At 43.1% G+C, this 26,557-nt stretch overlaps 1 protein-coding gene and 1 non-coding gene across 7 annotated transcripts in view; one reads left to right on the top strand and one right to left on the bottom strand.

Annotated features, from left to right (window-relative positions):
- The window catches only part of MYH10 (myosin heavy chain 10), a 153,858-nt gene that overhangs the window by 97,357 nt on the left and 29,944 nt on the right, over nucleotides 1-26,557 (top strand). For 4 of the 6 annotated variants that reach the window (XM_023193225.2, XM_023193226.3, XM_031934325.1 and 1 more), the window contains 10 exons: nucleotides 10,542-10,735; nucleotides 10,828-10,949; nucleotides 12,859-12,928; nucleotides 13,020-13,180; nucleotides 17,632-17,740; nucleotides 17,847-17,978; nucleotides 18,856-19,062; nucleotides 21,542-21,679; nucleotides 22,814-22,937; nucleotides 25,301-25,472. In XM_023193225.2, the coding sequence (XP_023048993.1) occupies nucleotides 10,542-10,735; nucleotides 10,828-10,949; nucleotides 12,859-12,928; nucleotides 13,020-13,180; nucleotides 17,632-17,740; nucleotides 17,847-17,978; nucleotides 18,856-19,062; nucleotides 21,542-21,679; nucleotides 22,814-22,937; nucleotides 25,301-25,472 (1,429 nt within the window). Of the gene's footprint in view, nucleotides 1-1,175; nucleotides 1,239-10,541; nucleotides 10,736-10,827; nucleotides 10,950-12,858; nucleotides 12,929-13,019; nucleotides 13,181-17,631; nucleotides 17,741-17,846; nucleotides 17,979-18,855; nucleotides 19,063-21,541; nucleotides 21,680-22,813; nucleotides 22,938-25,300; nucleotides 25,473-26,557 lie in introns of all 6 variants that reach the window. The other 2 variants (XM_023193221.3, XM_023193222.3) reach the window with 1 other exon arrangement.
- LOC111527103 lies at nucleotides 20,339-20,400 on the bottom strand. The gene has a single exon (XR_002726570.1). It is a non-coding gene; the product is annotated as a U7 small nuclear RNA (small nuclear RNA).

The following is a 26,557-nucleotide window of genomic DNA, read 5'->3' as shown; positions in this document are numbered from 1 at the left end:
CTAGAAAAATAACCCTAGAAAAACATTATTTTCCTCTTTTTAGGGCCACTGAAATGCAAAAGCAGAAAATGACAAGTTGAACATGAATAGATGAATATATGATATATGAATATAGTTTGCCTGTGAAGAAGGTACAACACCTAGAGTATGAAACATTTTGTGTTAAAATACAGTTTATGGCTGGGCATGGTGGCTCACGCCTGTAATCCCAGCAGTTTGGGGGGCTGAGGCAGGATGATTGCTTGACCCCAGGAGTTCAAGACCAGCCTGGGTAACACAGCGAGACCCTGTCTCCACTGAAAAAAAAGAAAGAAAAAGAAAAAAAAAAATAGTTTGTGTTAGATTTTAGAGTTTTCTCAAGGCCAAACCAAGAGAAATAAGATTTATTGGTGGCAGCCCTGCCCTAGAGATTTATAATGCCCTACTTTTTGCTAAAAGATGTTGTTTGGATCTCTTCACCAGCTGCAAAGGACTTCTTGGCACTTCTTAAGGTTTATATTGAAGGGGAAAAAAAAACCCTAAAGACTGCATTTTCATGTCAATGTACCTCCTAGGATATTTTCATGAGTAACAGTATGATCAATAAGTATAATCTTGCTTATGATTCAAAATTATTTTAACATTTTGCTACAACAGAACTTGAATTTTGTTTTCCTTAATCGTATATCTATTGTATAGTAATTTGTATTCAAATCATTTTTCGGAAATTATATTTCCGAGAATCTGTACTGGAAGTAAAATTACACAGCAGCATAATTCGTGACAGTAAAAGCCACTAATACGTACATTCGCCATAGTGCTGTGACTTCACTGCCGTCATGTCCTAAGCTACTCACTGTAAGAGATTTTTCTGATAGACGACTCAAATAGTGCCTATTCCTCCTAAAATTCATCTTGCATTTACATGGGGTAATCATTTGACATTGATATCATGTAATGTTCACACCAGGAGCTGGGAATGTGCTCTTTTGATTGAGCCTTAATCTATTTTATAAAGAACTTTGTCCAAATGTGCAAATGCTCTAAACAGTCATGTTTGCATGGGATCTGCCTTGGACTAGCTCCTTTTGTAGCCCAATTTCAAAGTTGACTTGTGCTGTCGAATGTCTTTCACACTAACTGAAGTGTTTGTGTATTTGCTCTTCTGTCCTGTTTTTGCTGTTTCTCTGCTTTAGAGATTCAGAATATTCAGAGAGCTTCTTTCTATGACAGTGTTTCTGGTCTTCATGAGCCACCAGGTGAATGTATAAAGCCTGTAGGTCTCCCAAAATAGAAGGGTTTTAAGCCCACAGGAAAAATGTGTGGGGGGCCTGGCAGGGTGGCCGGGGAGGGCAGGGGGTAGGCTGGGGGGGCTGGGGTGGGCTTTCGGGTTTCTGTTTTGGTTTTGCTCATAGGCCTGCATGAACCTTTCATTTCATGCTCAGTTTTATTATACTTCAAGGCAAATGTTTGAGTGCATAAGCAATTTAATTGCTACTGCCTACACATTGCTTCTTATTTTATGCATAGCACTTATAGCACCGCATATTAAAAGGTATGCCACTACCTTTTCCAATAGTGCCATTGTGATACACAGTCCTCTAAGGAAATTGTTAAGAACCGATCTGCTAAATGACATCTCCTTTGCTTTTGAGTCACCTTTAAATTTTCAACTCTAAGGAATTTCCAAGGAGGAGTGTTTCCTTTTATTTAAGACACATTTTGCAGACAAGTAATTACATATTTACCTCAGGTGTGTTGGTCTCATCATTATACCTTTTGTTTGGAATGTGTGTGCATATCTGGCTACTTGCCCTTTTCTTTTCAATCAGAGGCCCTGAAACGCTCTACAAGGCCTGATAATGTGCAAGTTGAGACGAAAACAGAGTGGAATGTTGTCAGGATTATACACTGAACCTTAAATTGAGCTCCACATGTTTGGCCTTTGTGATCTGAATCCTTAGCCCTGTGTTAAAATACAGCCTAACTACAGCTACAGAGTCTCCAAAAGCCCAATATAAAATGAAGCCCAGCCAGCCTTCCAAATGTTTAGTGAAATTGGCAAGTAGCGAAACTCAAAGATAAATTTATCTTATGAAATGTCCTTTATGATTTTTGTAACATGATAATGCTGAGATCCAAATCCATCTCAAAAGTTATTTTTAAAATGTTAAAGGACCATGCCTATTTTAATCCAACTCAAAATTCCTGCCATCAACTCTAGTTCACATACTGTGAAAGAAGTAGATTGCAAGTATGGAGTGGGAGGAGATAAAAGATTATGCTAGAGACAGCATAAGCAGGAATGAAAATTCTGCAGAACTCCAAAGGAAGAGATCTCTACATTCAGTCCTCTTTGGCACTGGGGAATGCTGACAGTGTTGAAATGGACGAGGGGAGCTTGGAGGTGGTTTTCAGCTATAACCTGGGACTTGTGCTTTATTAAAGGTTAGTGCTTGATCTTTTGGACTTTCTCCTAGAGTGAGTGCCCTCTTTAGATGAATTCCCTTTGGATTTCTAACCTCGTAAGAGAATTCCAGGCTGTGAGCTCTTTGAAGGCAGGGCCAGTGCTTGACTTTGCTCACTGCCATCTCTTCAGCACCTGGCACAGAGGAGGCAAAGCATCACTAAGTCGCTGAGCAAGAGCTGATGGATGGGTAGGGGGTGGTGACCCCACACCCAATTTTCAGCCCCAGCAGCTTCGCCCACCGTTCCCACCGTGACCACCAAAAGCACGGACACTCTTTCCTGTGGGACCATGATCTTTGGGGTATATACACCAGGCATTTCGCTGTACCAGCAGCATCCAGTACAGAGCCGCTCTTAGATGACTTCATGCTAATGAATGAGCAGCGGGGAGGCCCATTCCCCTCACTGCACCCTCACCTTGGCACTGAAAATGTTCCCGGTTCTGTCTTTCTCTGTGAGGTGTCCTTTGGTTCAATTACTCAGCTGAACCGAGTACCAACGGTCTCAATCTCTACTTCTCCTCAGAAGCCCATCCATCTACCACGGCCAAATATGTTCTTTGAAACTGAGTGTAATATTTTACAGCAAAATCGTTTTCTCTTTAATGTGTTTATTGATTCAAGACCACCACCCCAGAGAGGGCTAAGGGATTTTAAAATGAAAATGGAGGACTTTAATATTTCCAGTGATTTCTTGGAAGACAATGGATGAAGGAGTTTCTAGGGATCCAGATTGTGATTGCCTGTGATGTGCTGACGTGTGGTAAGCATCTCTCTAAAGCAGGTGACACAAAGCTAATAGGACCCATGTGCTTAAGTACATGTGTAATGATGGGAAAATAGCATTATGAAGAGCCTGCAGGCTTCTGGGACTGGAATAAAAAGAGATTTCCAGAAGAATTACAGGACAAATGCAAAAGAGAAAGGAACAGGGGAGAACAGGATTCCTAGAGGCAAATACAGAGGTCATACAAGTTTCTGCTATAAAGTCGAGGACTCTTTTCTTACAAGTATATTTTGAAAGTCTGGGCTTCAGAGATAAACCAGTAGTGAAGATACAAGCAGAATGAACCAGCAAAAAGGGGTTGTAACCTGAAAGATACAGGCAGGGCTTTTGGACTAAAGGGGTAATGGGTAATAGGGTAATTGGGACTATCGAAGGCTTTAGACCTGATCTAAATCATGTTGGAGGGACAATTATATATCATTTTCACTAACGCTAGTTTATACCTGCACCTGCAATTTCCTTCATAGAACAGCACTAGTTAGGCTCTTTGAACCTCCATGTGTGCTAGATTGCAGCTGACAGGTCCGGAAGAGTGTACCACCACAGCAAAAATCAGGGAAAACCTGAGAAGTCCGTGTAGAGCCAAGTATCATGACTGATAAGATGGTACCCATTTAATCTCCTTACAGATTACATCCATCGATCATAACCTCCATCTTAAGTCCCATTTTAGAATCTGTGGTTTAGGTCTGAAATAGTTTACGTGTTTAAATTGTTCTCGCTTTCAATGGATGAAGGTTTGTGTTATTGTTGCAGTATATTCTGCTCCTTCCTATTTTTCGATCTCAAGCGTTAGCAATAGTTGGAAACTCACTGAAGAGAAGCAGCGCTTGGGTACTGCAGCTTGAGTTCCTGAGGCCAAGTGCGGACAGCGACATTTAGTTCTCAGGGTTATTGTATCAACTGAGGCAACGTGAACCTGAATGCGTGGCACACGGGGAGTGCCTGAATGTATGGTGTGGTAGAGTTGCTGTTGCCTTGGCTGCATCTGCAGCAGCTGCTGCTATAATTACAGAACAACAGAGAAACCTGATAAATGTTTATTTCCTTGGCTTTCCTTAAGTCTAGTATCGTTCATAGTGTCCCAAGGTGCAGCTGATAGGCAGCGGTGCCGGGCTGCCCAGTCTCAGCGTGAGTTGGGGACATGGGACCTGACAAGGGGAGAAAGCGAGCACAGAGCATAGTGAAGCTGCAGGCAAAGAGGGGCTTCCTGTCTGCCCAACGTCTTAGATGGCTGAAAGGGATAGGAAGGTAGATGGAGATAAGGGAGACATTCAAGTTTGGCTTGAGACCAGTGCCTGAGATAAAGAAGATTGTTTTCTCCTTAAATCACGTGCTTCTTCTCAACCTCTCAACTTCCTGGGGTTTTTCTAAAAATTTTCAGATGCTAGAGTAATTAGCAGATTGGTTCTAGCAACTAGTTGTGTAACCACTGCAAACTTGTTATTACACTACCATGTAACAGGGATATTACGGAGACAGACTGATGTTAAGATTGTTTCTGCGAATTCATAATAGTTAAATATATTGGTTTCCAAATTGTTTGTAACAGTGACAATTTTCATCTGTATGAGGATGGAATTGTCTTACCTTATTTAAATAAGCATTGAGAACCTGCTCCATGCCTCGCACAGTGCCGGGCACTGAACACCTTTCATAAGGAGTGTGTGATGCTGTTCTCAGTCATCAGCATCTGGCTGTTGAAATTAACATTAAATAGGTTTCTTCTTGTTGTTTTGGTTTCCAGCTATATTAACTAGAATGAATTTCTGAAGATCTAGCTTCAATACTTGAAAGTAAATTTAGTAACACTAGTACTGTGGCCCATGCACAGATTTGAAAAACATAAAAATCTTACGGACCCGTCTCCTAGATTATCCCCTAGAAGGGCCAGTTAAGGATTCTGGCACCAGCCGATGCCATTCCTTCTATGAAACTGTTGATGGCAGTTTCATGATGAGATAGATGACACATTGCATTTTCTCTCTTAAACTGCAAATATTTCCTCACAGATTTCAGTCTGGAGCTCATCTAATTTCTGACTGTTTAAATAAATTCTTATAGATTAGTAAATTAGGTGTTAGTATAAAATACTTTTCAGGCTTCTAGAACCAAGTAATGAATTTAAATGCCCACCAGCAGTCCTAACCAGGCTCTCCTGACAGCTCAGATAGAAGAATTTATGGTGCAAGAATAAACAAAGGCAGTCTTTACCCTGAAACTGTGGCTGGAGGAAAGGCACTTTGAAATTTAGAAGCAATATTAGGTCTTCCAGTGAGGCGCACTGCTCATTTCAAGGAGCTGCTAGAGTCTTTTCTTCGCACTTTCTGCCTTTCTCTGGTTTCTGCTTTGATCAACAAGAAAATACTCTTAAAATAGAGGTTTTTCGGGTCTTGATTGTTGAGTGAAATCATACATTATTAGTGTGGCTCAAATCATTTAATGAATTTCCCAAAGTGTTTATCTTTTACAAGATAATTTTGTTGGTAGAATCTAACCCAGAGTTTAAAATGTTGAATTAAAAATAGCCAGGTGCAGTGGCTCACGCCTATAATTCCAGCACTTTGGGAGGCTGAGGCGGGCAGATCACAAGGTCAGGAGTTTGAGACCAGCCTGGCCAATATGGTGAAACCCCGTCTCTGCTAAAAATACAAAAATTAGCTGGGCATGGTGGCGGGTGCCTGTAGTCCCAGCTACTCAGAAGGCTGAAGCAGGAGAATCGCTTGAACCCGGGAGGCGGAGGTTGCTGTGAGCCAAGATCGTGCCACTGCACTGCAGCCTGGGTGACAGAGCAAGACTCCATCTCAAAAAACAAGAACTGAAAGTCTAAAGCATTATTTTTTTTAAATCTGAATATTTAGCTTTGGATTGTCCTTATTAAAATTAAATTTGAAAATCAGGATTATTATGACTATTTATCAGTTACTATATTTTTAAAAACACACACACACAACACTGACAGCAGATTGTGTTTAAGAACTGCCTGTGCAGGCTAAAGTCCTGCACAGCCAGTGTAACTGAATCCTTCTAGAGCAACATGGTGCTCTTCCTCTCTCGTGGTGGTGGTGGTTTGTTCTTCTGGTAAACTTCGTGCAAGTTCACTTAGCAGATGCTTATTAAATACCTACTGCGTGCCCAGCACCAGGCACCGGCCAACATTTGGGGGTGGGAGATTGTCTCCACCGATGGTTGGGGGGCCAGAGACACGATGGGCACAGCTTTCGGGGCCCTGAGTATGTGAGATGCTGGAAAAATGTTCCCTGGGGAAACTCAGTCCAGTGAGAAGATGCACAGAACAGTGTGGAGGTTCTGTCCCAGGGATTTGAAGCCTAGAGAAGGGAGTGGCCTATTTAGCTTTGGAGGCGGGGTGAAAACCGAGCGTAAGAAGGTTTCCCTGAGGTAGCTGGTAAAGGAATGGAGATTTAAAAGTATTTAAGGGTTTGCCAAGATGACTGGAGCAGGCTGGGCATTCCAGGCAGAGAGAAAAGGATGGAATGTTAAGTCATTGGGTCTTTGGGCAAATGCAACTAGTTTGTACAGTTGGCCGTTAGGGGCATGAGTGAAAGGGACAAGAGAGGTGCCTTCACTGAGCACTTGAATGTTTTTCAGGCTCACAGCTTTGAAGCGTGGTCTCCTTAGCTCCCTTTCAAGAGGAGGAAATTGAGAAGTTGGGTCACTTGCCCCAGAATCACCCAGCTCATGAGTGTGGTGTGTCTGACTCTGAGTGGAGGCCATCGCTGTGTTGTCCTACTGAGCTAAGTTATTTGGACAATATCCGACAGGCTGTGGGAGAAACTCAAGGATGTTAATGCATAGTTTTGTCTTTTAGAAATGGCTGCTACATTACACAGGGACAGAAGGTGTAAATGAAGGAACCATGTAGCACTGTGGGTAGAGGATGAAATGGGGCAGAAGTGCAGGATCCAGGTCAGAAGCAGGAGCCCAGCAAGGGCAGGGGAGAGGAGGGTGGATCAATGACATCTTAACCTTTGGCTTGACCACTTTTGGTCAGTAGTTCCATGGGATAGGAAACCCAGGAGGAAGAACAGGACAGAGGGCGGGTCCATGCTTGGGTTTAAGACATGGGCCTTGTCCCCTCTCCATATCCTTCGTTTTTTTTGTTTTGTTTTGTTTTGAGACAGAGTCTTACTCTGTTGCCCAGGCTGGAGTGCAGTGGCGCGATCTGAGCTCACTGCGACCTCTACTTTCTGAGTTCAGGCAATTTTCTCCCTCAGCCTCAGCAATTCTCCTGCCTCAGCCTTCCGAGTAGCTGAACTGCAGGTGTACCACCACACCCAGCTAATTTTTGTATTTGTTACACTTTTAGTAGAGACAAGGTTTCACCATGTCGGCCAGGCTGGTCTCCAACTCCTGACCTCAGGTGATCCTCCCGCCTCAGCCTCCTAAAATACTGGGATTACAGGTGTGAGTCACTGTGCCCGGCCTTCGTTCCTCTTTAACTCCTCCTCCTCTACTGAGCTCCTTGGGGATGGTCTTAGGCCCTCATCTCTTTCTGGTCTCCCCTAGATAAAAGTTGACAACTCCCAAATTTACCTTTCTAGTTCAGACCTCTCTTCCTAGCAGCAGACTGGAATATTCCTCTTGTCATTTGACATCTCTCTTACACTTCAAAGTCCCCAGGCATCCCAGACTTAGAGTTTGGGTCTTGTCTTCCCATCCACAAAACCCACTTCCCTCCTTGTCTTCCCTACCAGCCATTCAGTTGCTCAAGCCACAATCCTAGCAGTTACTCTTGAAATGCCCCTCCACCTCACTTTGCATATTGAATTCATTGCAACAGCAAGTCAGTTTTCCCACTAAAATACCTCTTGAATCTTCCTTCTCAATCCGTCTTCATAATCTCACTAGCTCCAGCTGCCCTCATCGCCTAGACCCTGGACTCCTGGAAGGGTCATCTGTCTGGTCTCCCCACTCCCACTTCTCCCCTCCCCCTTCCCCAGGCCATTCTGCAGGCAGCAGCCAGCACAAGTGTTGTAAGCTCCTCCTCATACCGGTGCCTCCGTCTCTGGGCTGGCCTGCCTTCGCTTCTTCCTGCCCCTGGTCTTTCACATATGCTGATTGCACCAACTGGAGTGGTCATCTTCCCACAGGCCCATTCTTAATTTGGGGGTATTATATGGCATTTCCCCAGAGAGATCTCTAACCACTCATTTCTCCTATAGCATCCTGTTATTTTCTTTGAATGCATTTCTCACCCTTTTTAATTACAAACATATTTAATGTTGACATAATTTATCCGCTGACATGTATATATCAAGCATGTTAGTGCCAGGCATGATGCTGGGAGCAGGGATGCCACATTGAGTCAAAGCAGACATGCTAGGATTGAACAAGTATTTGTAGAAGGCAGAGGCACCTTTGTGACATCTGAGTGGAGAGTAGAATACAAGTGTTTGGCAGCTGGCTCTGGGTGGTCAGGTGTATCTAGTTAGAGTCATAGCTGAGATCACCTGGGTTGGGAATCTGGCTTGAGAAAAGCAGAGGGCCAACGTCAGCACTTGTATTGTGCCTTATTCTAGAAGGGTTGCAGATGAATTGATTTGGGATCCCAGGTGAGTGCCATGAGGTACAGGAAAAGCAGAAGAGAAATCATCAAGAAACATGGGACTGAAGTAGCAAGAGGGAAGTGGGGTACAGGAGAAGGTGGGCCTCCGAAAAAAGCCAGGAGTGGAGAGTTTTTAGAACGCTGCTGTCACATCACCAGGTAAACATACCAGGGTCAAGAAAAACAAGCACTGGGTGGTGTCTATTCATTTAGCAATTGACCAGTCACTGCCTGAGTAGTGTTGGGCAGGAGAGGAAGAGGACGGGCCATAAGCCAGTTGGCTACACACTGGGAAGTTAGTGGGAGAGGATATGGTGTAGCAAGGGTGTGAACTGCTCAAGAAAGAAGCTTGGCTCTGACAAGAGAAGTGGGCAGATACAGGGTGAAGGGAAGATCAGTATTTTATGGGGCCTGCAGAAATGGGTTTGGTGCTGCTTTCTGCTGGGGCAAGTGAAGGAGGAGAGGTTGAAGGCACAGGAGAGAACAGCGGTCTCTGAAGTAGACAGTCTTCAATGCACAAGCAAAAGAGGTAGCTCTGACCCACACCCTTGATCTGGTAGCTTTGCTTGGAAGCAGTTGTAGTATAGCGTGCCCGCGTGGGCCTGGAAATTAAACAGCTTTTACCCGCCCTTCTCCCAGCTTCTACTGAAGACCTGACTTGAGCAGTTCACTTTTACCTCCCGGGGTCATGATTCTCTCCTGTTAAAAACCTCATTGGGAATTGATAATCGAATGAGATCTTGCACATAAAGCTCCTCACACAGCATCAGGTCCCCATGTTTCTGTCATAGGAAACAAATGAAAGAAATGTGTCCATTAGGGTTGAGGAAGGCATTAAAAAGGGCAGTTCCACTGATAATTCTGATTGATTTTAAAGTATTTGAGTAATGTGTTTCATTCATTTAATTTTTTTTCGGTAAGAGGTTATGTACATTATGCACCAAATGTTTTGCTTGTGGCTGGTGCATTGTTTATGATTTCATCATTAGAAGCACTAGGTCTTTGTGGATAATGTAAAAATATCAGTTGCTCTAACAAGGGAATGTCTGACAAGTTTAGCCACTGAACACCGAGGAAGCTTAGGCATTTATTCTTTTCAGAAGGGTCCTTCCTATTTTGTGTTCTTGCCCTTTAATAAGTGTTACTCATGTTTTGAGAAGAGAGCTGAAGCTTACACATTGCTAAAAATCTGAACTCCTGTAATCTAATCTTCCTGCATTTGTTCCTAAAACTTAAGTGACTTTTCTTACTGAAAATCTAATGACTAATAAGAGAGAATTCTGGTCCCTAGTCCCTGAGGTTATTTATTAAGTAGAATTGTACAATCAAATATTCTTATATATATTTTTATGAGCCATTTCCTATTTGGAGGCCTTTCACAGTATCAGTCTGTATGTATCAATAATGCCAGCCAATGAGTTTTCATTTACCAAATAGTTGTAAATATAACAGGCAGAATGTTATCCAAGATAGTGAATTCCTGAAGCTAGCGCAGCGGAAGGCATCTGCTGGTGTATGTTAGTGAGGAGCTGTCAAAACACTACAGTCTCCTGCCATATAAGTGTGTGGCTGTTAGTTCCCGGCTTGTGCAGTGCCTAAGTATGCTGACTGCCTTACCTATATGGCATCTCCTGTCATTTGTTCCACAAAGCTTGTGCTGCTGCACTTTCACTGTGTCTTTTCTTTCCCTGCTAACGAGTGAGGTTTGGCTTATATTTGTTTTCTCCTTTCTCCTCCCCAGTGGACCGTATCGTGGGTCTGGATCAAGTCACTGGTATGACTGAGACAGCTTTTGGCTCCGCATATAAAACCAAGAAGGGCATGTTTCGTACCGTCGGGCAGCTCTACAAAGAATCTCTCACCAAGCTGATGGCAACCCTCCGAAACACCAACCCTAACTTCGTTCGCTGCATCATTCCCAATCACGAGAAGAGGGTATGTGCTGAGCAAAACATATGCGAGTATTTTAAACTGACCTAGGTCAGGTGCTAAAGATTAAACTACTAAACTATTGTTTGCTTGATTAGGCTGGAAAATTGGATCCACACCTAGTCCTAGATCAGCTGCGCTGTAACGGTGTCCTGGAAGGGATCCGCATCTGTCGCCAGGGCTTCCCCAACCGAATAGTTTTCCAGGAATTCAGACAGAGGTATTGCTAACTTTTACTTTTTTTGCTTACGTATCAAAGCTTATCTTCATATGAATTTAAACAGTGATATAATAAGGAAATCTTTTTCCTTATCCCCTACATTGTTTGTTTTCTTATATAGCAAATATATAGTGACGTACTGGAGAAGGACAACCCTTAATTACCTTGATTATTGGTAAGAAGATTGAGTGCCTACTTTCTAAAAAGGCAGCGTGCTAGGAACTGCTATGGGTGCTACAAAGAAACATGCCATGTTTTCAGGGCCCTGAAGTGAGCTTTCAGATAAACATAGAAAGCTGAAAGCTTACAGTTTACTCATTCAGACAGTTCTACCTGGGATTCAAACATAATTATGTTTGTTTATTTATTTATTTATTATTTTTGAGATGGAGTCTTTACTCCATCACCCAGGCTGGAGTGCAGTGGCGCCATCTCGGCTCACTGCAGCCTCCACCTCCCAGGTTCAAGCAATTCTCCTACCTCAGCCTCCTGAGTTGCTGGGACTACAGACACGTGCCACCACTCCCAGCTAGTTTTTTGTATTTTTAGTAGAGACGGGGTTTCACCAAGCTAGCCAGGATGATCTCGATCTCCTGACCTCGTGATCCCGCCTCGGCCTCCCAAAGTGCTAGGATTACAAGCCAAACATAATTATTTTAAAATTGATTTTTTAAATAGGTAAGTAATGTATGTTCCTTTTAGGAAAGTTTGAAAATACAAGAGAAGTAAAAAAGTAAATAAAAATCATCCAGGAGTGATTCCTAAAAACATGTTGGGGTACTTCTTTCCATCTTTTCTCAATGAATATATCTGTATGTGTGTGTGTATGTGTATGAATTTTTTTCCAATGTATGTGTGTACGTGTGCACACACATGCATGCAATTACAGTCTTTTAGCGAACGTCGGGAAAGGAGTACATAGATTAGAAAAGGATTAAGAAAAAACAAAAGGGAAGAGATCTATCAACCTGCAGTGGAAATGGATACATACGATGAGAGTTATTTTTAACTTTTATTTGGTAATTTTCTTGAATAGTTACTTTAGTTTGCTTTTTTTCTTCCTTTTTCTGGAAATCAGATTTCAAAGTTTGACACCATTTGTTGTTCCATGAAATAAAAGGTGCTGCCAGGTCAAAGAATGGTCCTTGTGCCCTTTCTCCCACTGTTCCAGATAGTCACCTTGAGAAGCCCTTCCAGTCCTTGTGTGTCTTCAGGAAAGCCATCATTCTGATCCTACTGTGTGATAAAGTCTGGTAGATTTTCATTTTTTATTGTTAGGAGAAAAACGGAGTATAATTGGCATCCAAGATACAAAGTTTGACTGATGTAGCCAGGATTCCTCCTTTAATATAGCCAGTATCTTTTATTTTTCTGATTGAGGTATAGCCTGTATACAGTGAGGTACACAGATTTTAAATGTGCAGCTCAGTGAGCACATACACGTGTGTCCACCCTGACCAATGTCGCCCTGATGTTGTCTGATGTTCTGAATAGAAGCCTATGAACACAGCTCTTAGAGCCCTTCCTGTTATCTAATAAATGCTACAAATTGACAGTGACTTAAAGTACAGAAAGCCAGATTCTCTTTTGCATCTTGAGGATATGAACATTTTGTAGGAAATGAAGAAAAATGAAAGGTTTCTAAAACAGCATGCTTTTGATTTTTCTCTACCACAACTTCCTAAACCTACTTTTTGACCTGAAAGAACTAACCTCATTTTTACTTATGAGAAATAGAAAGTAGATCTACAGAAAACATCAGATTATCACCAGTTCATTTCTTTACTCTTAATTTAACATGTATTTACATACCCAATATTCTCTTGCCTCTTAGAGCAAAACTCACAGTTAGTAGATACACATTGTCCACAAATTTCTACAAAATACTTCTTGGAATATTTCCTTACAGATATGAGATCCTAACTCCAAATGCTATTCCTAAAGGTTTTATGGATGGCAAACAGGCCTGTGAACGAATGGTAAGCTTTTCTTGATTTTTTTTCTGGTTTGTACACTTAATCTAATCTTTCTTGTAATTAAAAAAAAGTAAATGAACTCTTTCTCTCTTAGATCCGGGCTTTAGAATTGGACCCAAACTTGTACAGAATTGGACAGAGCAAGATATTTTTCAGAGCTGGAGTTCTGGCACACTTAGAGGAAGAAAGAGATTTAAAAATCACTGACATCATTATCTTCTTCCAGGCCGTTTGCAGAGGTTACCTAGCCAGAAAGTAAGTGGTTATTCACGAATTCATCGTTCACTGAGGATGCACTTGTGCTAAATAAGCATTGCGTTTTGGGCTAGGGATGCAAGAGTATGTGAAACACAAAGTCTGTCCTTATGGAAACTGCTTTATAGTGGCAGAGATAGGTAAATACATGAACATTCTAAGTAATGGGATGTTGCAATAAGAAAACACACAAGGAGGCCAGGCATGGCAGCTCAGGCCTGTAATCCCAGCACTTTGGGAGGCCAAAGTGGGCAGATCACTTGAGTTCAGGAGTTCGAGACCAGCCAGGGCAACATGACGAAACCCCATCTCTACTAAAAATATAAAAAGTAGCCAGGCTTTGTAACACGTGCCTGTAGTCCCAGCTACCTGGGGGAGCTGAGGCAGGAGGATCTCTTGAACCTGGGAGGTCAAGGCTGCAGTAAGCCAAGATGGCACCGCTGCACCCCAGCCTAGGTGACAAAGTGAGACCCTATCTCAAACACACACACACACACACACAAGGGGCCAAGGGGCTTGGGGTCCTGCTTCAGCTCAAGTCCTCAGAGAATGCTTCTCTGAGGCTGAAACCTCAAGGGTAAGAAGGCTGGCCCTGTGAAGGGAGGAGAGAGAAGCTTTTCAGTAAGGGAACTATAGCAGCATCGTGGCAAGAATCTGGCAGCATTTGAGAAGGTGACACAGTCCAGTGTGGCTGGAGCAGGATGAGTGAGAGAGAGCAAGGTGAGAGAAGAGGCTTGAGAATCAGATGCTGGACAGGGGTTAGGAGCGCAGTGAAGGGAATCTATACTGTCAAGGCCGCCTGGCTGTGGTGTACAGAATCCATTGAGATTGGCCAAGAGTAGAATTGGGAGGGCCAGTTGGGAAGCTGTCTTAGTGATTCAGGTAGAAGATGATGGTGCCTGGACCCAAGAAGGTGGTGTTGGAGAATGAGAGAAAAGTTGTTAAATTTGAGATAGAATTCAAAGAACTTAGAACTGATTTGGATTTAGAAGGTAATACTGGTATACTTCTTCCTACTAAACACTTAGGGTTTGGGAGTGAGAGAAGTTGAGAGAGGTTGAATAGTTTGTCATCCAGACAGTTTTGAGCAAACAGAATCTGAACTCCTGCACTGGAAGTCAGCACTCTGCACTAATGTCTCCTACATGTGGGTTGGAAAACAGCTCTGGTTCCTGGGCAGTCTGCTTGCCCAGACCGTGGTCAAGAGGGCTTTAAACAGAAGAAAGTAAAGGCAATATTGGTTTTGTGTGTGTGTGTGTGTGTTTTTCTTTTTGCCTGTAAAATAGAATACGGAGTAAAAAGAGTAGCGTGGAAAGTTGAAGACAAATAGATGATATCTTCTGGTTGATACTAAGAAACATTTGGCAAAAAGGAGTAAAAGACTTGGGTTTTTATATACTAATGTTTAGATACTATATAAATAATAAAGTGAACCTGTTGATAGCAAAGAGCGTCCTCACTGTATCCACTGAACTGCAGAATGCCTAACATGGCATAAGGAGTGAACAGTGGCAGATGCCAGGCTAACTTCATAGAGTTAGCAAAAAACTTGACACCTGCCAGAAACATGCTACAACTATCAAAAGCGCAGGAAACAAACTATGTAGGTATACTTTGTGCAGCTTTTTCATGGATCTAAACCTCGCTTGCAAAATTTTCAAAATAGAAACTTAAAAACAAGATATTTCACTTGCATTATTTCATCTTAAGGACTTAAAGCTAGCAATTCCATGTAATCGTATATGTAGGCTGGCACGCCTTTGCCTTTGCAGCCCCTTGCCCCTAAATATTTTAGTCACACTATGTATATGGTAGGCTGGGACTTATAATTAGGATACATCAAAAAAAGAAGATAACCTATTCAAAGGAACCAGATTGTACTGTGGAAAAAGGCAGAATAGTGCTAATAGTCAAAAAAAAAAAAATAGGTGTCTTTACAGAAATCCATGAACTTGAGCTTGAAGCGCCCTGGAGGACATTGGGATAAGGATAAAAAGGGGAAAGGAGCTAAAGTGATTTTGAACACTTTCAAAGTCCACTTTCCAAACACTCGGAGATAGGTTGATGTCACAACTCCCTCATGAAAACCTGGAGGACAGTGCCTGACACACAGGCTCAATAAAAATCAGCCGACCACAGTGCAGAAGGAAACCAGCTGCCTCATTCCACTAAACAAAGTGCCCAGCATGTTTCTGACTCATCATTTGACAGTTTTATCTCCCAGAGGGCCAAGGAAGCAACTAGGGCAGTAGTTTTTAATATGAAGATTGGGTGAATTTTTACAGCATTCCTGAAGGTGATTGCAAGAATTGGAAGGTGGATGCTTAATAAATTCAAAAGTCATTTTTGAAACTTTTGTTTTTGTAGTAGAAACTCTTGGAATTAAGACTTGGCCAATCCCGGCCAGGCACAGTGGATCACTTGAGGTCAGGAGTTCAAGACCAGCCTGACCAACATGGCGAAACCCTGTCTCTACTAAAAATACAAAAAATTAGCAAGGCATGGTGGTGCACGCCGGTAGTCCCAGCTTCTCGGGAGGCTGAGGGACAAGAATCGCTTGAGCCCAAGAGGTTGCAGTGAGCCAAGATTGTACCACTGCAGTCCAGCCTGGGCAACAGAGCAAGACTCTATCTCAAAAAAAAAAAAAAAAAAAAAAAACTTGGCCAATTCTTTTTGGCTGGTAGGAATAAGTTAGAAGGTTTTGTAAGGAACAAGAATAAAAACAGTTATGAAGCAGTGGACTCAGGGAAAATTCTAACCAGCAAGGAGGAGTTCATTGGCAGTATGGCAGCTGTGGGATTCTTGCAAGGAAATGTGACAGGTAGGTCATTTCTGCTCCAAAACAGCAAGTGTCTGTCTTTTCTTAAGACACTCCCACTCCTGATACCGCTGTTTGCTGGAGTGAATGAATAATTCGAAACGTTTTTCTTGTTTTTTCCATCGCCTTCAATTGCTTCTCTTTCCCAGGAGCGTCCTATAGCTACTCCTGCAAGCTGTTATAAAAGGACTTCAGAGAAACAATTACAGATTATTTCTAGGAAATACCCAGTTAATTTACTCAACAAACACATCCTCAGGAGGCCTGGAGTCTGTCAGTCACTTGGTTGTGTCCACAAAAACGCCTGGGCCGTGATCCCTGCTCCTGAGGAGCTCAGAGTCTAGGTGGGAGCACAGCCGTGTGAGTGACTGTCGGAGTGGAGCATCAGCACTGTTAGTGGGGCCCAGGAGGCTCGGAGGCCGTTCTGGTGCTCTGGAATCCAGGGATGTGATGTCCAGTAGTGGGTAGTCCCCAGAGGAGTGCAGCGCACAAGGCACTTGGGATCGGCTGAGGAAAAGCCACCAAGTTCTGAGTCTCGGAGTCCTTTGTCGAGATCTAAAATGTAGCTTCGGTAGCGTGGTGGGGTAGAAAGCCAACTGCTGGAAGCCAGGAAGTCAGTAATAGGAACGTTTGCCTGTGGACCCTGAGAGTTTTATAAGGAGTAGAAAAATATCAATTGTCTGTCGAAGGAATGGCAAGGTAATGAGCTTCATTTGGGCCTGGGGGTTGTTTTTGGCAGGAGGGGGTTTGAGGGTTTCTGTGTTCCTGAAGGAGAGTGAGAAACTGAAAACACCAGAGTGAAGGCGAATGGGAACTGGGTCTCAGACCCTGCTGTGGGGCTGAGGAGGTGGCAGGCTGTAGTGGGAAGCCCAGGTATGGTCATGAGGAGGCGAGGGCTCCACAGAGCAAGAGTCATCTCCAGGCCCTGGATGAGGCCTGGCCATAAATGAGAGACACTGACAGACCCACAGGCAAATGTTCCTGTTACTGACTTCAGCTCCAGCAGTCGGCTTTCTACCCCACCACGCTACCAAAGCTGCCCTTTAGATCTTGACAAAGGACTCCCAGACTCAGAACTTAGCGGCTTTTCCTCAGCCGAATCCATGTGCCTTAAGCACTGCACTCCCATTCTAGCTTTTGAGTGCTGCGCTCCATCGTGGCAAAGTGGAGGCAAGGAGGAGAAACATTACCTTGGGAGATGGGGAGAAATGTTTCTTCTGTGACATATCAAAAGGAAAACAAGAGTAGCTCCTAAAGGCACGATAAAGAGCGGCAGCACAGAAAACGGGCCCTTCTGCCTACTGTCTTCATTGCCTCAGGAAAATTGGTGTCTTAGTGTGCGCAATGTGGGTATATGGCTGAGTGGCAGCAGGACAATGTGCAGGGCAGCATCCGTGAAGAAAGTCAGTGCAGGAACTGGTGCCAGGGGCCTGAGGTGGGCTGAGCAGCCCAACAAGCCAGTGTGGCTTCAAGCGGCCAGAACGACTTCCGTGTGCATTTCACCCAGGACTTGATTGATGCATCCATTCCCTATCCTAGACAAAGAACACGGGCCTTTAGAAAGGCTTCTTATGACAACAGCCATTCAGGCACTTTTTTCTTTACATCATAAGTTTTTCTTATTGTTCTTCAGGGCCTTTGCCAAGAAGCAGCAGCAACTAAGTGCCTTAAAGGTCTTGCAGCGGAACTGTGCCGCGTACCTGAAGTTACGGCACTGGCAGTGGTGGCGAGTCTTCACAAAGGTGAGCTTGGCTCACTTCTTTCCAGATCCCTTTCAAACAGCAGAGTGTGATCAGGAAAAACCCACAGGAAAGAGCTGGAATGATAAACTGCTTAATTTTGTCATAGGTGAAGCCGCTTCTACAAGTGACTCGGCAGGAGGAAGAACTTCAGGCCAAAGATGAAGAGCTGTTGAAGGTGAAGGAGAAGCAGACGAAGGTGGAAGGAGAGCTGGAGGAGATGGAGCGGAAGCACCAGCAGGTATGTGCGGTGACCCTGTAACTCCCACTTGGCCCTGAATCTCTATGCGATCTTGCACTGATGGCAACCCCCACACATTGCATTATGAATAAGCTATACCCACCATGTCATCTTATTTTATGTGAGGCCTTTTCACTCATTTCCAAATTGTATACATTTTGCCAACAGAGTTAACAGATACATTCTGCCTTGCATTTTATATTTATGTAAGTTAAAATTAACCTTACCTCTTGCATCTTTGCTTTTGTGATTCTTGCTGTCAAGCATGTACTTAACAACTGTTTTTGATGAGGCTCCCAGTACTGTCACCTTCCTGTGTCTGTTGATGAGGGGAAATAGAAAAACAGTCAAAGGGCGAGATGCTTGAGTAGAGGTCACCACCTGTACTTCTCTAGCAGCAGTGGTCTTGAATGTGTGTCCCTCTTCTGGGAAGTCTCCATGGACAAAGCAGAGGCTCAGGAGACGTTTGTTGTGACAATAATAGAATTATAGTGTTCAAGGCCAAAAATATTAACAGTAAAGGCCAAGGATATCACTTACTACCAAACAGGCATTAGTAATCACCATGAACTTTATGGCGTTTGAATAATATTTTCACTCTCCTATTTATCTGTCCCTTGTAAATTACCTTCATAGATGAACTATAATGAATTTAATATGTATTATTCACAGTAACTTGAGACAACAGGAACAACCAAAATATTTTCATCTAGCTTATTTTGCTATAGACAAAAACGTAATTGAAAGTTCTGCCCGTGATGTTATATATTTTTATCTCCCAGTTTCTTTGATGTGCATTGACCATTGAAATCACGGTGAATATATACTGTGTACGTATGTAATGGGGCAAATCATTGACACTTTATTGTGACTGCAGCTTTTAGAAGAGAAGAATATCCTTGCAGAACAACTACAAGCAGAGACTGAGCTCTTTGCTGAAGCAGAAGAGATGAGGGCAAGACTTGCTGCTAAAAAGCAGGAATTAGAAGAGATCCTACATGACTTGGAGTCTAGGGTGGAAGAAGAAGAAGAAAGAAACCAAATCCTCCAAAATGAAAAGAAAAAAATGCAAGCACATATTCAGGTATTTATAATAATTTTTACTTAGAAGCATATTTTGGATTTTCAAGTGGATCTGTTGAATAAATAGAAGTTATGTGTTTGGATTCTTGAGTCCACAGAGAAGCAAAAGGGTTCTGGGTTGTGAGAAGCCACCCTTAGAAAGATGAGCATCATTTAAAACACACCTATAATAGATTTTCTTTGAACACAGATTTGTCATTTTGAATAGGGATCTTTTTTATGTTCTAAGTGGCATCTTACAGTTTGCAAAGAGATTCAAAGTCACAAACCTCCCAGGGTCTGTAGCATTCTGTAGAAGACCTAACTTGTTCTTCATGTTGTCAGTGATATCTAATGAATGTTGCTCACTCCATTCATTAGATAGACATCTACTACGTGGTTTGGCTAATAAGAAATGCTCAGCACTGAAATAGGAGGTGGCCAACAGTCAGGATGAGAATTTTTAAAAACTAGCCCTTCCCTGGTACTTAACTTTCTTTTTGAATTACAGACTGTACTCATGAGGCACAATTTTTGGATTCTGATTGAAATAGGCAAATGTACTTTTTAAAATGGGTCTTTATGTTTTAGGAGCACAGCCTGAAGGTTTTACAAATGAACTATGATGTCTGGGATTTGCTTCAGAATAACCCAGGGGGGAGAAGGGAACAGGTGGAGGCACACACGAAATGGAATTGACCATGAGTTGATGCTTGTTAAGGGCAGGGTGATGCTTCTGTGTGGGGCTCATTATGCTGGTCCGTGTGCTTAGATGTGTGTTTGAAATTTTTACAATAAAACACTCATTTTTTGCAAGGGTTTCATTCTAAAATTAACAATGAGTAAATTATTTAGCCAACGATACTCTTGAACATTTCCTTAAGTTGGCCATGTGTTCATTTGTACAACCCTAGTTTTGGTTTTTTGGGGTTTTTGTTTTTGTTTTTGTTTTTTTGTTTTGTTTTTGAGGCAGAGTCTCACTTTGTTGCCCAGGCTGGAGTGCAATGGCGCAATCTCGGCTCACTGCAACCTCCACCTCCTGGGTTCAAGTGATTCCCCTGCTTCAGCCTCCCCAGTAGCTGGTATTACAGGCACCTGCTACCACGCCCAGCTAATTTTTGTATTTTTAGTAGAGACGAGGTTTCACCATGTTGGCCAGGCTGGTCTCAAACTCTTGACCTCAGGTGATCCACCCACCTCGGCCTTCCAAAGTGCTAGGATTACAGGCGTGAGCCACCGCGCCCAGCCTGGGTTTTGTTTTCTTTAACTTTTTTTTTTTTTTCTTTTTTTGGAGGGGTGGGAGCTTTCCACCAGAAACCAGAAAGCCTGCTAGACAAATTCTAAAAGAGCTGTAACACTTTGTTTTTTATTCTAGTTTGTATGCATATATATTAAGTGTGTGTGTGTATATGTATATTATATATGGGGTACATGAGATATTTTGATACAGGCATGCAGTGTGTAATAATCACCTCATATAAAATGTGGTAATCTATCTGCAATCCTGTGTAATAATAGCATGTTTATCATAAACAGTAATGTAGACTATAAAGATCTGCATGTTCTAATAGAAATACATGTAAACTCTATACTCCCGCCCAGTTTGATGACGTGCTTCTGCTGTGAAAGGTACACTTGAACTCAGACAGCTCATTTCTCATGACCTGTACTATTTAAATTGTCGTTTTCATGTTCTCTTTCTCTCCTCTTTGGCCGAACATGTATGTATTTGGATTCAGCTAAATTAAATACACATTTGATGAGTGCTACTACATTATTCATGTTTGCCTGTGTTGCTATTATTCCAAAATGTGAATTTTAATTACTATATATTATTCCATTTAACAAATGTGCCAGCATTTAATTAGCAAGACCTTTTTGTAGCATGTTCATAGTTACTCAATATTATAAATAACTTATCACTTTATGTCTTTTTATATAAATTGCATCTGTGACAATTTCCTGAAATTGCTGGTTGAAAGGAAAGGCTCATTTTCAAAGCTACGTTTTTGCCATGTTGGCTTCTAGAAGGATTGACCCAGTTTGTACTTTAGCCTCTAGCGGATACAAATGTCTATTTCACATAACTGCATTTCATATTTTTTTAAATATCCCTGGCATTTTGAGAATCAAAAATTAGTATCTAGGCTGAGGCGGATGGATCATGAGGTCAGGAGATCAAGACCATCCTGGCTAATACGGTGAAACCCCATCTCTACTAAAAAAAGAATCAAAAAATTAGCTGGGCATGGTGGCAGGTGCCTGTAGTCCCAGCTACTTGGGAGGCTGACGCATGAGAATGGTGTGAACCCGGGAGGTGGATGTTGCAGTGAGCTGAGATCGCGCCACTGCACTCCAGCCTGGGCGACAGAGCGAGACTCCATCTCAAAAAAAAAAAACTAAACAAAAAATAGTATCTCGTTGTAATGCATTCCTGTGCATGATGAATGTGTGGTCAAATCTCGAGAAAGTGGCGAGACTGACTGTGTGTTCTTCACAAGGACCTGGAAGAGCAGCTGGATGAGGAGGAAGGGGCTCGGCAAAAGCTGCAGCTGGAAAAGGTGACAGCAGAGGCCAAGATCAAGAAGATGGAAGAGGAGATTCTCCTTCTCGAGGACCAAAATTCCAAGTTTATCAAAGTAAGAGACTGTTCCCACAACAAGCTGATTTTAGTTACAGAAAATATTTATATAATATTATGTTGATACACTCATTGAAAGTGACCTCAAACAGAAAATTCTCAAGATTTTAGGTTCATTTACTGGATTTTCTCTGTAAGTCTCTACTCGTATAGATTTCTAAAGACACAGGCACCACTGAATTTTTTAAACCTTACCAAATATCCTGATAATCTTTTAGACTTTTAACGTGTGCATTTTGTGCCTATTGGTAAGTCAGTGATGACTTGTTTCCATCTGTGCAAGCATTAATTCATCCACCACTGGCTGTGGGACTCTGAATACCAGGCAGCTGGGCCAAGCTCCCGGGGTGGGCACCAAGCCGTGTAAGCCTTTCTGCCCCTTTGGAGTACAGTTGTGTGTTGTTTAATGACGAGGACACAATCTGGGAAATGCATTGTGAAGTTATTTTATCCTCGTACAAACGTCATAGAGTGTATTGACACAAACTAGACAGTAGAGCCTACTACATACCTAGACTAGACGGTGTGGCCGATTGCTTCTAGGCCACGCACTTGTATAGCATGTTACTGTCCTGAATACTACAGGCAGTGGAAACATAGTGCTAAGTACTTGTGTGTCTAAACATATCCAAACAAAAGTCCAGTAAAAATATGATAGAAAAAGTACAGTAAAAATGATACAAAAGATTAAAAATGGCACACCTCTATTGGGCACCAACCACGAACGGAGCTTGCAGGACTGGAAGCTGCTCTGGGTGAGTCAGTGAGTAAGCGCTGAGTGAATGTGAAGGCCCAGGACATTGCTGTACATGACTGCAGACTTTATCAGCGTGGCACACGGAGGCTGCAGTACATGTATTTTAAAAACAGAGTCATTGCACTGTGGCGCTATGACAGCTCTGATGAAGTTTTCAGCTCTATGATCATCTTAGGAGACCGCTGTCGTGTATCTGGTTCATCCTTGTCCAGAACATCGTTCTGCAGCACGTGACCGTGTACAGTCTGCTGGAGGGGCAGTGCTGATAGTACTTGTTTTCTCTCGAGTCAAAGACAGTTGACCTTTATGAGGAATACAGAACCCAAGTGGTTATTCTGAATGGCTTTTCTGAAGCAGTCAATTTTTCCTGTCCAGGAAAAGAAACTCATGGAAGATCGTATTGCTGAGTGTTCCTCTCAGCTGGCTGAAGAGGAAGAAAAGGCAAAAAACTTGGCCAAAATCAGGAATAAGCAAGAAGTGATGATCTCAGATTTAGAAGGTTAGTGTTTGGGGCCAGAGGAATTGAGGACTAGGACATGTGAGTGTTTAGCTTTTACTGTAATCAGAACATGCAAAAATAAACAATATACATGGTGATTACTAACAATAAGGACCTTCAGTTTGGGTTGACTTATTAAAATTGGTCCCTTGGCTGGGCGCAGTGTCTCAGGCCTGTAATCCTAGCACTTTGGGAGGCCGAGGCAGGAGGATCGCATGAGGCCAGGAGTTTAAGACCAGCCTGGGCAACATAGTGAGACCCCATCTCTACAAAAAAATTCACAAATTAGCTTGGCGTAGTGGTGTGTATCTATAGTCCCAGCTACTTGGAAGCTGAGGCAGCAGGATTGCTTGCACCCAGGAGCTCACCATAGTGAGCTGTGATCGTGCCACTGCACTCCAGCCTGGGTGACAGAGGCAGCAGAATTGCTTGCGCCCAGGAGCTTACTGTAGTGAGCTATGATCATGCCACTGCACTACAGCCTGGGTAACACAGCGAGACCCTGTCTTTAAAAAATAATAAAAAGGGCTCTTAAGGTTATTCTGTGTTGCCTTGGAACGATGATAAAATGGTTTTCCTTTTTTTTTTTTTTTTTAAGACAGAGTTTCACTTTTGTTGCCCAGGCTGGAGTGCAGTGGCACAATCTTGGCTCACTGCAACCTCACTTCCCAGGTTCAAGCAATTCTCTTGCCTCAGCCTCCCAAGTAACTGGGATTATAGGCATGTGCCACCACACCTGGCTAATTTTGTATTTTTAGTAGAGATGGGGTTTCACCATGTTGGTCAGGCTGGTCTCAAACTCCTGACCTTAGGTGATCCACCCACCTTGGCCTCTCAAAGTGCTGAGATTACAGACGTGAGCCACAGCGCTCACGTCTTTTTTAACTTTGGTACTATGGTAAAAGATATTGCCCTTTAGTGGGCATGGTTGGGGTTAAGTTGTTTGGGTCCTACAGACCATTGTGTTTAATCTAAAGCTGCATTAAAGTGCCCAGATTTTACCTCACAAAGGGACTGGCCAGTGACATAAAAGCTGGCAGATACAGAGAAGACATTGCTGAGGGCCAAGCCACAGAGTAATATCAGGAAATCCTAGGACATTATAGCTTCTGCAAAAGAAATGAAAAGAGGCTGGAAGTTGGAAAGAGCAGCTAGAGACTGGTACCATCACCAGAGGGAGGGAGCTCTGTGCAGGCGCCTGCAGGCAGGTGCCCACTCTTTCTTAATGTGTGCGTTTATGATAGGAAGACGACAGGGTTGGCTTTTAAAAAATATTTGGGGTTTTATTTGTTTTAGTATAAACAAAAGAGGGAATGTCAGTATGAAATTACTTTCATAAGCTGGGCGTGGTGGCTCATGCCTGTAATCCCAGCACTTTGGGAGGCCGAGGCAGGCGGATCACGAGGTCAGGAGATCGAGACCATCCTGGCTAACACAGTGAAACCCCAGCTGTACTAAAAATACAAAAAAATTAGCCGGGCGTGGTGGCGGGAGCCTGTAGTCCCAGCCACTCGGGAGGGTGAGGCAGGAGAATGACCAGAACCCTGGAGGCGGAGCTTGCAGTGAGCCAAGATCATGCCACTGCACTGCAGCCTGGGTGACAGAGCGAGACTCCGTGTCAAAATAAAAAAATTATTTTCATAAACCATTTGTACTAGTATATGGTTCTTCTGCTGAGGAAGTACCCGTAAGCACATGTGCTTTTTTACTCACCTGTTTGATCAGGCTGTGACACTCGGTCTCATCCTCTCAGCAAATTGATTCCTGCTGGCAAACACAAAGGCATACAGGTCACTGTGAGAAAATAAATCATTCAGTGAAATAGATCACTAGGGCTAACTGGGGGATCACTGCAGAACTTTAGAGGGGAGGGTGGAAAAGAGGCCCGGCCCTCTCTGCCCACTCTTCTGTCTCCTCTCTCCCAGTACTCGAGGACGGCAGTTTTCTTGGTTCAGACCAGGGGTTCCCATAGAAAAGGGGATGGGGTGACAGGAAGCTACGACTGCTGCCCCAGCACCTGCTGAGCTACTTTGCAAACCTGGGCCCAGCGATGGGTTTGACATGAGAGGATTTGAGGCCCCTTTGGCTCTGACAGTGTGGCCTCACCTCCCATGAAAGGACATCCTTAGGACACTCAACTTCTTCCTTAAAATTCCCTCCCGACACTAATTTATCTCCCCTCCAGATCTCGGTGGGTTTGAAATGACTGAGCAGTTGACATCAGGGCATGACCATGTCATCAGGGCAGTGACATGCTTTTGAATAAAATGGCTTATTTTCAACTTGGATCAGTCTGAATTTTAGTTTATTCCTGTGCTGAGTCACTCCGTGTGTTGAAGAGCTTCTTATGTCTTGCCTTAAAGAACGCTTAAAGAAGGAAGAAAAGACTCGTCAGGAACTGGAAAAGGCCAAAAGAAAACTCGACGGGGAGACGACCGACCTGCAGGACCAGATCGCAGAGCTGCAGGCGCAGATTGACGAGCTTAAGCTGCAGCTGGCCAAGAAGGAGGAGGAGCTGCAGGGCGCACTGGCCAGGTCTGCGGCCCCGCAGCTGTGCTGCACGGGAGCCCATGGGACTGAGTTTCAGCAGACTTTGTTATGTTCGGGAGCATCCAAAAACCCTGGGAGAGTGAGATGGGGTCTACTCGCTGTTTGGTGTGACCTGAGAGAGTGAAAAGTCCAGGCGTACAGATTTTGTGTCAGGGCAGCAAGAAGGCCTCATAAACCATCTCAATATTTATATTTAATATTTAATACTTTAAAATGACAAATTATATTATGAAACCCTTGGAAATTCATACCAGAACAAATTATTTCACTATAACAAATGTTTTGGTCTCTGTACATTACAGATTAACTGCAGTATGTTTTATTTATTTATTTTTTTTGACATGGCGTCTCACTCTGTCACCCAGGCTGGGGTGCAGTGGTGCAATCTTGGCTCACTGCAAACTCCACTTCCTGGATTCAAGCAATTCTTGTGCCTCAGCCTCCCGACTAGCTGGGATTACACGTGCGCACCACCACACCGGCTAATTTTTGTATTTTTAGTAGAGATGGTGTTTCACCATGTTGGTCAGGCTGGTCCCAAATGCCTGACCCCAAGTGATCCACCCGCCTTGGCCTCCCAAAGTGCTGGGATTACAGGCATGAGCCACCATGCCCAGTCTGTAGTATGTTTTAGAACTTGAAGGGAAATCACTTTTCAGATATTATATTTCTCCACTGAGAGCATGATTCAATAATCAGTTCTAAACCATTCAGTTTAGAATGCAAATCAGATTTAATAAATATATGTCTAATGTTTCATTTCTTTATAAAGAATAACTATTTGGCTACATGGTTGTAATACTTGGCGTTTATAATGTGTTACAATCAAAATCTTACAAGAAAAATCTCCCTTACCTCTAACATCCCAACTATTCCCAATCAAAAATCTTCCAACATTTTAAACCACAGACATAAACAGAAAGATGCCCTGTGGAAGAAAGGCACCTGGAGGTGTGAGGATGAGAGCCTCTTTCTTCCACTGTGTTCTCTGAGCGTCCCTGGTTTGGCTGCGTTCCGGTGTGTTCTCTGAGCATCCCTGGTTTGGCTGCGTTCCGGTGTGTTCTCTGAGC

Source organism: Piliocolobus tephrosceles, chromosome 16 (genome assembly GCF_002776525.5).
Source record: "Piliocolobus tephrosceles isolate RC106 chromosome 16, ASM277652v3, whole genome shotgun sequence".
NCBI classification, from domain to species: domain Eukaryota; kingdom Metazoa; phylum Chordata; class Mammalia; order Primates; family Cercopithecidae; genus Piliocolobus; species Piliocolobus tephrosceles.
Note: the sequence above shows the minus strand (reverse complement) of the source record. Positions and strands in the feature narration are given on the sequence as shown.